The following is a 9,652-nucleotide window of genomic DNA, read 5'->3' as shown; positions in this document are numbered from 1 at the left end:
GCTGGAGCTGTCCCTGGGATGCTTGGCCTGGAGCTGTCCCGGGGATGCTCGGCCTGGAGCTGTCCCGGGGATGCGCTCCAGGCGCGGTGACCTGAGCCAGCGCGGAGCTGTCCCCAGCACTACTCCCCTCTCCATCCGCATCCACCGCAGCGCTGAACACGGCGGGGCTGCTGTCAGGGCGAGAAATTGCGGCCCTCGTTGTGCCGGCTGGACACGCCGCTCCATCCTAGCGCTGGCTGCGGCCTGTCCCCATCCGTGTCCTCATCCCCGTCCCCGTCCCCATCCGTGTCCCCATTCGTGTCCCATCCGTGTCCCCGTCCCCATCCCCATCCGTGTCCTCATCCGTGTGCCCATCCATGTCCCCATCCCCGTCCCCATCCCCATCCGTGTCCCCATCCCATCCGTGTCCTCATCCGTGTCCTCATCCGTGTCCCCATCCCCATCCCCATTCCCATCCCCATTCCCATCCCCATCCCCATCCCCATCCCATCCCCATCCGTGTCCCCATCCCCGTCCCTATCCTTGTTCCCATCCCCATCCTTTCCCATCCCCGTCCCCATCCCCATCCCTATCCCTATCCCTATCCCTATCTGTGTCCCCATCCCATTCCCCTCCCATCCCGTCCCCATCCCCGTCCCCGTCCCCATCCCCGTCCCTATCCGTGTTCCCATCCCCATCCCTATCCATGTCCCCGTCCCCATCCCCATTCCCATCCCCGTCCCTATCCCTATCCGTGTCCCCATTCCCATCCCCATCCCCATTCCATCCCCATCCCCATCCCCATCCCCATCCCCATCCCTATCCCTATCCCTATCGCTATCCCAATCCGTGTCCCCATTCCCGTCCCCATCCCCATTCCCGTCCCCATTCCCATCCCCGTCCCTATCCCATCCCATCCCCGTCCCCGTCCCTATCCCCATCCCCGTCCCCATCCCCGTCCCTATCCGTGTCCCCATTCCCATTCCCATTCCCATCCCATCCCTATCCCCATCCCCGTCCCCGTCCCGTCCCCATCCGCGTCCCCGCGCCCCGCCCCCCCTCGGCCGCCCCCTGCGGGCGGCGGTGGCAGGAGCGGCGCAGCGGCGGCGCGGCCGCAGAGAGCGCGGAGCGCTGCCGCCGGCGGATCGCACATCCCGCTCCCGGCCCCGCCGCAGCCCCGCCGCGCCCGCCCGGCCAGATGATGAACTTTCTGCGGCGCAGGCTCTCGGACAGCAGCTTCATCGCCAACCTGCCCAATGGCTACATGACCGATCTGCAGCGGCCGGAGCCGCAGCAGCCTCCGCCGCCGCCGCCTTCCGCGGGCTCCTCGGCCCCCGCCTCGGGCTCGCCGGCCGCGGAGCGCCGGCAGCCGCCGCAGCCCGCGCCCCCTCAGCAGCAGCAGCCGCCGCCGCCGCAGCAGTCGACGGGCAGCAGCTTCTTCAGCTCGCTCTCCAACGCCGTGAAGCAGACGGCGGCCTCGGCAGGGCTGGTGGACGCGTCCGCCGCCGTCTCCGCGGCTGTCGGCAGAAAGTTCAAGCTGCTCCTGGTCATCGACGAGCCGCACACGGACTGGTAGGTGCCCCCCGCATGCTCCTCCGCGCCCTCATCATCATCATCATCCTCCTCCTTGCCCCTCGTCCTTCCCCCCATCCTCCCGCGGTCCCTCCCCGGCAGGTGCGGGCTCACCTGGGGCGGGGGGCGCGCCCGGGGCGGGCAGAGCCCCCACACCCGCCCCGCTGAGGGCTGGAGCGCAGCCTCACGGACTGGAAGATGGAGCGAAAAAACCCAGCGAGCCCCGGAGCGCCTGACTAGCCGTGAAATCTGTTTTCCATCGCAACACTAAATAAAACATGTTTACCGCCCTGACCAAGCATATCCTGTGTTCTCTGACAAAATAAAGAACCCGTGTGTAGGGGCAAGTTGGATCTAGGTGTCCTGGGCACGGATTTCTGTGCGGAACTGCGTGTGGTTGTAGCGTTCCGTGGGTTAATTCGTGTTTACGAGCCGGTTTGTTTTCACGCAGCTCCCGCTGCTCCTGTGGCAGCGTCTCCAATGCGCGTTCGGGTGAAGGTCCTTCAGGATGCCGGGCACCAGCCCTCGCTCTGCCCTAGCTCCGGGAATTCTGCTGCCATGGGCTTCATGAACTCGGCAGGTTTTATTTGGGCAGCGTGTTTGGCTTTTAATGATATCATTAAAAATGCGGGATTTACCAGGCGTGGGACGTGGCCAGCGGCGCGGCTCTGCCTGTGCCTGGCTGGTACGAGCAGGAGAGGCTATGGCTGTTCCAGACCTGTTTATCACGGCCGGCTCTGGTGGATGCTGTGCTCTAGAGGGAGGACATATTCCTATCAATCCCTCGCTAACTTGTGTGTTTGCACATCAAGCTGAGAATCGTCTCATTCGCTGTTGCTAATTACAGTGCAGGAGGTCTTAGCAGCGCCTTAAAATAATACAGAGTAAAACAAGTCTGTTTTTGTAGCACTGATATCATCCAGTAATGGATTGTGGGTTTAGGGTTTTATTCTCAGCCTCTCAAATTTATAGCCTTACTGTCTGGATGGACTCGTGCAGTGCTGTGATCGGATCCAATTTGCTTTCAAATGGTACTTTAATAAAATACTTGAAACGAAAATGTAAGCCTTTAACTATAGCAGATATGTTATTTATGTTAAGATAACATTACCTGTTATATTTTCCAGGCTTTTTCTTCTGGGGATGGTTTTGTGGCTGGTGGTGTGGGGAGGGGATGGTTTTCTTTTTTTTTTTTCCCTTCCTTTTTTTTTTCTTTTCTTTTTTTTTTTTCTTTTTGGAAAAAACAAGGTGGTTGTATCTGCCAGACTCAGGCAGCCTCTGTACCTACGTCATGGAGATGCATCCATGGACACTGCTCCCTGCCTTGTAGAAACATCTATTTGTTTAATACTCTGTAGCTCACAGCTCTCTGCCTGATACATTCAATAACTGTAGATGTTCATAACGTTTGTTTCTGGGAGATTTTTCTGTGCTCACTGAAGCCACTCTGAGTATTTTGAACGTGGTTTTACATACGTGGTTTTGCATACTTGATAAATGCACTCCAAATTAACACAATCTGTTGATATGGGCAAAGCTTTTAAAGACCTCCGTGGGGAGTTCCCCCAAGAGCACGCCAGGTAGGAGCCTCACAAATCTACACAAGGTTACTCATGCCTGCTTGCTTTTGCCTTTTTTTTCCCCCCTCCTCATAGTATGTGACATGGATACATAGTAGTTCTAGAAAAGCAGTTTGTTGTTGCACCGGCTCTTTCCCAGAAATCACTCATTCTGTAACTGAAGATTTTAAAATATATCCTGAGAAACGCCCTGTCTGACCCTCGTGGGTCCCATACAACTCCAGATACGTGTGAATTCTGGTAGTGCATGCAGAAGAGTTTGTTCCATACCTTGGGAAGTACGGATGTCCGTGTGGGTGCACACTGATCTAGATGGGCTAAAACGGAATGTGGGTTGTCATTTGGGAAAGGAAAAGAAAGGTTGGGATGGGCAGCAGGTGAGTGCCAGTGGCGTGCTGGGCACCCCCAGCTGCCCTGGCCTGTGCTGCAAGGGGAGGTTTGCAGAGCTCTGTCATGTGATGCTGCGAGCAAACCCTGTCAATAACGGGAGCAACAGAATCACCCCGAGAGCCTCCCCAGAAACCCTCGCAGCTGATGGGCACTGATCCTGAGAGGAGGAGCAGATGCTTGGGGTTTGTTTTTGTCATGCTTTGAGCTGCACTGTGTTTGTTTTAAATTGAGAACGTGTGTATTGCTTGTGGGTTGCAGCTTCAGTAGGAATCAAAGGATTTCTGTCTGGATCACACTGAAATCCTGCTGGTTCAGTATCCTCTCTTCAGCAGGTGCCAGAGGAAGCATAAACACCTTCTTCTGTCAGCAAAGCATGTTCCCTCTTACCCCTGGTGTAAAGGGACATCTTGTTTCCAGTAGATTTTATTTCTGTGAGAGGTTGATTCATACTTCAAGCCTAAGATTTGGTAACCCAACATTGTTGCTGTTGCTCATGGAATCACCTGGGACATTTTACCTGGAACCAAATCCCAGTTGTTGCTTGCATTTTGTAATCTTGATCTTAATGACATCCTTCCTTGATTTCTTGCCCTAAGAGGTTTGTCCTATTGCAAGTTTTGAAATTCTCCATTTCAATTACTTTACTTTTCTGGCATGGGACAGGATAAAAAAATGGGAGCATTGCCTTTCTATACTAATTTGTATGTTTTTTACCATTTTCCTGACTTCTTAAGGCAAGAGCAAATGCAGTTGTTGTGCCAAACCACCCTCCTTTCTCAATCCAAGGTGTGTTAGAGCTGTAAAGAAATTTCCAGAGGTTCTTTGGAAACTTGCAACCACATTTAGTGGTTATGCTTCTCCTAAAGGCAGAACTGCAAAAGAAGCAGAATCAAAGACTTTCCACCAGCCTTGGTGGCAAGTGAAGGGACAAATCCAAAATAGGCTAAAGGCTGTAGTCAATAAATCCATGGCAAGTGGTCTTTGCTGGTCCTGGCTCTCATGGAAGAATTTCTCTTGGCCACTCTGTACAATGAATGACCCTCTGGTCCACAGGTGGAAGCAAATAGCCAGCAGCCATTTCCACCACCTATTGTAGAAACTCCCTGTCATTCCAGAGCAGCCCCATGAGGAAGAGGTGACCTGCAATGCAAACCCTTCCATGGTCCAGTGCTACTAATTTATATAAATTAGTGAAGGCGTTGGAAAAGCTGATTTCATTTCCAGGCCTGTTCTTTATGCACTTGAATGTGATGTCCTTTTCATCTGCAGCTGCATATTGAGCAGACATTTTCCATATCTTGATCTCCAGAACCCTCTGATGAGTTCACACATCTGGTGGATGGGTTTTAAGATGCAGTGGGAATGTGTCTGATGCACAGATGCTCCATGGATCTGCTGGGGAGGGGAGAGCTTCAAGAACCACTTGTTAGGTTTAATGGTGATTGGATGGGAGATTTCAATGGTTGTTTTACAGCTTTGAGGATCGTTGTTGATATTTTACAAATAGAGCAAACTAAGAGGTGAAATAATTTGTTCAAGGTCATCCAAGCAACTGCTGACAGAGCTAAATTAAAACTCAACAGCTTGCTTCAACTTCTCTTTTAATTCTGCATTAAGTGTCCAAAATTTTCAGCTAGATAAGTTTATTTTAAAATGTGTTTGATTTCCTCAGGAAATAACCCTTTTGTTCTGTACACAAAAAGTCCTGAATATTCAGTGCTGAACAAGCAATTGATGAGAGGCCATACATTGGTGGCAAGGGGCCAAGACTCTGTGTAAAGATTATTATCTTTATTAAAAGCTTATGTATGAGACTCAGAAAGCTGTTTCAATATCGAAAACTAATCATCACTTTGTGTGTCTTGTCCTTTAAAGCTTGAATATCAGACTTGTTGGCAGCAGCAATGAAACTATAAAAAAACAAAGCTGGGAAATCTTGTTCTTGTGTTTTTTTAAGCACAAATCTGGTTATAAGTATCAGTACCTTTTTTTTCCCCCCAGACAATTATGCATTTCACTTCATGTTTACTGCCTGAGTAGTTACTCAGCTTGTGACAGGCTCCAAAGATAAACCCCAAATGGCTGGGACAAATGCTGTATGAAGAGCAAACTTTCTGGTTTAAAATTACTGAGTCATTTATGGGCCAACATTGCTCATCAGAAATATTCTTAATCTGAACACTGTTGTTGCAGTGCAGAAAAGCACTCATTTACGACACAAAAATTTCATAAAGTGAGCAGCATGAGTTTCTTAGGGTTTGTTTTTTGTTTTTTAGGTATTTTTTCATTCACTAGAATGTGGAAACTGGTTTCAATGAAAGCTGTGTGTGCTGTTGTTTTTTGTAACTACCAAACTTGCATGAACACACTACAGTGAAAATTTCCCTGCAGTTTTTCTGTTCATTAGGGATGGTTCAATTGTGCATAACTAATTAGCAGTTCCTAACTTCTGTTGGCCTAGAATACTCATGTTTTTAGTTGTAACATTGATTTAGTAGCTGCAGCTTTCATTTCATTCACTGTAAGCCTTCAGTGAGCAAGTTTTCCAAATTTAGAAGGCGTCACTTGATTTTAATAACGCATAAATGAGGGCAACTGCTCTGCCAGAGCACTCTCCTGTCCTTTGGGATGACTCTGGAGGAGGAAAATGTCCTTGCAGCCTCCTGGCACGGCACAGCTCACTGCTACCAGCATAAAGCCAAGAGCCAGGTGGGAACTGGGGAGGGAAACCCAGGGTGTGACAAATGTGGAGCTGGAGATTGACAGAGGGAGGGGATGGAAGGGCTTCCCTGGCACTGGGACTGAAGGTGGGATGTGTTTGGAGGCAAATCCAGCAGTGTTGTAGAGGAGGGAGGAGCTGGTTTTTAAAGGGTCTCAGCTCTCAAGACTTTGACCAAATGTGGAGTGTAAGGAAAAGATAATCTTATCAATATATATATCTTATATGGGAGGAAAACACATGTACTAAATCACCTTTATTAATTTAAAATGCCCTTTGCAACAAGAAACTCTTGATATTAAGGAAAATAACCTTGCCTTTGGTATAACACTGTCATATTTCAAGGACGAAATAGGTTCCTTAAAACCTCTGAAACCGAGCAAGAGTGACAAAAGTTTTACTTTCTCTCTAATTTTTGCTTCCTATGGAAGTGTCCCATTTCAAAACGATCTTTGTGAGATATTTCAGCCTAACTCTAGTTGTGGCCTTTGGACTGGGTTCCCAGCCCTCCAAAAGGGAGCTGGCAAGCAGCTTTTGCATGAGGCCAGTGTGTGCTCAGACAGCTTCTTCCAGCCAGGTAATTAGATCAGCCCTGCTTCCCAGCACGCCCTTCACTGCCAGCTCTGCATTGAGGGCTCTCTGCCTCTGCAATCCAAATAACAGCACAGTGAAAGGAGGGATGCAGGCACAAACAGCACAGCTCTGCAGGCTGGGAGGGCACACGCAGGAAACCACGAGGGTTTCTGCAGAGTTCATCCTGACCTCTGTCTCCTCAGCCACTGCAGGAGGTGTTCTGAGGGGTGAGGTACAGCTCATGGGGCCTTGACACTACTTCTTTGTCCATTTTTTAATATCAAGCCCACACGGGGCAAGGGCTGGAGAAGCAGGGCATGCACTGAGCTAACTGAAGCTGTGTTAAATCTGAATTTGTAGTGTACAGCAACCTCACACACGTTGTGTTCTGTGTCTGCTCTCCCAACAGCCAGCTGGTGCTGCCCCAGACAAAGTGTGTGCTGGTATTTTAAGATGATCTAAGAGAGAAAATTGCTGGTTTTTTTCTGTTTATCTGGAGTTCTGTCATGTGCAATACTTGGCTGTGTTGGTATAAATAGCAAAGCACAATATGTGAGAGAGATTACCTTTGTGACAAGATGTAGAATGAAAACCAGATCTCAGTGGAAAACGCTTTCTCCTCCATGCTCTGTGTGCTGCTCTAGCTAAACAAGCTCTTCCAGGCTCTGATGATGTTTTAGGCAGCTGAGTGTAAATGACCACAAATTTGGACAGATTCTCTCTGGTGTCACCCCTATCCCGTCCCTGATCCCTGTGCTCAGGATCCAAGTGGTTTTCTTGAAGAGACAATAGAAGTGTCTCTGAAGCCTAATGAAAGCTACAGTAACACGTTGAGTTGAATGGGTAATATTAGAGAAAAAGTTTGCCAATGTTTTCTTCTAAAGTTTGCCTTCAGAGAAAGGAAATAGAAAAATTGGCAAGGAAATAATGAATTTTAGGGAGGTACATTTCTAAGTAACAAGACTGAAGTGAGAGATAAAAAGAATAACAAATTGCTTGGTAGACCATGGAACCAAGTAAAATAAGAAATTCTACTTACAACCTATTCAGGATTTGATAATGGCTTTCCAGTAGCAAATTGTAACCGGTTGAAATAGGAGAGGCATGGAACAAAAGAGTATTAAAAACTATAATAATGGATGTCTTATTGTTCATCTTGCAAAAGTGTGTGTGGAGGACTTCCTGTTTGAAATGGATGGGGTTTGCCATTCTGTAAACACTGCAGGACACTGAAAAAGCCATGGTTGCTGGAAGCATGTTTGCTCAAAAGATTGATGCTAAATATTCCCACAGGATGTTCCAAAAGTAGTGACTTCATTTTATGCAGTTTTAGTACCCAGTTCCTAATAGCACCGTGTGAGTGACCCACGGAAATATCATATCCAATATGACATAATTGTATCCCATTAGGAATGCTCTAAACTACAGAAATCTCTTTTAATACCACTGAAATAGACTGATGTTGGGGGGAGGTTATACATTTATAGATAAGGTACACTGCAATCTGCATTTAAAGATGTGATAAGGCTTCAGTGAAAATATGTCTGAGTTTCAACTTGTGTTTGAGGAAGGGAATAACACGTGCAGGCGGTCAGGTTTGGATACAGAACCTCCACAGAAGGAATTTGGACCTGGCTGGCTGAACACAACAGCAAAGGGTAATTACAGGCAGGTGGAAAAATTGTCAAGAATGGAAAAGAGTAAATTGGCAAAGAAAGCAATGTTGCAGACGACAAAAAGCGAAGCCATAAAGGATGAAGCAGAATGTTACCTGCAGTAATGACATTGCTTCCAAAGACGAGGCAGCTTGCCTTGTGGAGTGACAAAAATGTGCAGGGAGGTGATAAAACTTCGCAGACACCGTGGGTGGGAGGGCAGCCTCAGACCTGGGTCTGGAATGAGAGCTGCTTGCTTGGTTGCACTGCTGCTTTTAATTAAACAGCTTTATCTGTGCCCAGTCGAACTGGCCCTCTCAGAGAGAGCTCAGTGCTCCAGGCTGGCAGGGACAGGTATTCGAGCCAACACGAGCTGCAGGCTGCTCCAGGCTTGGGCAAAAAGTGCAAAGACTTTGTCCATTTCCCCATCCTCGCAGGTGTGTCCCTCCCTGGCTGGCACACAAATGAGAAAGAACAGATTCCTAACAAACAGCTGGTGGCTGAGGTCAAATCCTTCTTTGTACTTCACGAGCTGAAGTGATAGAAGTGTTTAATCCAGAGGACACTGGACGCTGAATGCAAGGAGGCTGGTCCTGGTTTCCCTGCAGACCCCAGGTGTCTCGGGCAGTGCAGGGCTCTGGAAGCACCAAGCCTCAGCTCCAGCTGTGCCAGGGAATGCTGAGGGATGTGTGGGCTCCTGTGGGATCCTGGCTGCCCATCACCTGCTGGCAGGGCTGCCAGGGCACCTCTGCTCACTCCTTTTGGAATTCAGATGCGGGTGGGATTCATTTAATTCATGGATTGCTCCAGGTCTGTGTGTACACAGCTCCGTGCCTGACCTCAGGTTTGTTCTGTCTGACCCCGTTTCTTCTTTATTCCTTCTGATTTCTTACTAATAAAACTGATTATAATTCCACTGAAACAGCCCAGATTTAGGGGATTAAACTCCAATATGAGATCAGTCACAGTCTCTTAAGCCTCCCATTTGTTCAGGGAAACCAGGATGTTTCCAGAGAGGAAGATTCAGCATTATTTCACTACCTCTTAGTTTGCTTCAGTGGTTTCTTCTGTACTGAAAATCATTTCCAATGAAGGCTCTCTATGTATACACACGCTTCAACATTGAGGGAATTTTGAAAGATGATAAGGTTTCTAAATTAATATTAGAAAACCACCATGTGAGA

General features: G+C 48.5%; 1 protein-coding gene across 1 annotated transcript in view; it reads left to right on the top strand.

The window, feature by feature from the left end:
- The first annotated feature begins 1,062 nt into the window (after nucleotides 1–1,062).
- SYN2 (synapsin II) overlaps nucleotides 1,063–9,652 on the top strand; it is a 153,387-nt gene continuing 144,797 nt past the window's right edge. The window contains exon 1 of the mRNA XM_039558751.1: nucleotides 1,063–1,551. Within this exon, the coding sequence (XP_039414685.1) occupies nucleotides 1,178–1,551 (374 nt within the window). The 5' untranslated portion in view covers nucleotides 1,063–1,177. The remainder of the gene's footprint in view (nucleotides 1,552–9,652) is intronic.

Source organism: Corvus cornix, chromosome 12 (assembly GCF_000738735.6).
Source record: "Corvus cornix cornix isolate S_Up_H32 chromosome 12, ASM73873v5, whole genome shotgun sequence".
NCBI classification, from domain to species: domain Eukaryota; kingdom Metazoa; phylum Chordata; class Aves; order Passeriformes; family Corvidae; genus Corvus; species Corvus cornix.
Note: the sequence above shows the minus strand (reverse complement) of the source record. Positions and strands in the feature narration are given on the sequence as shown.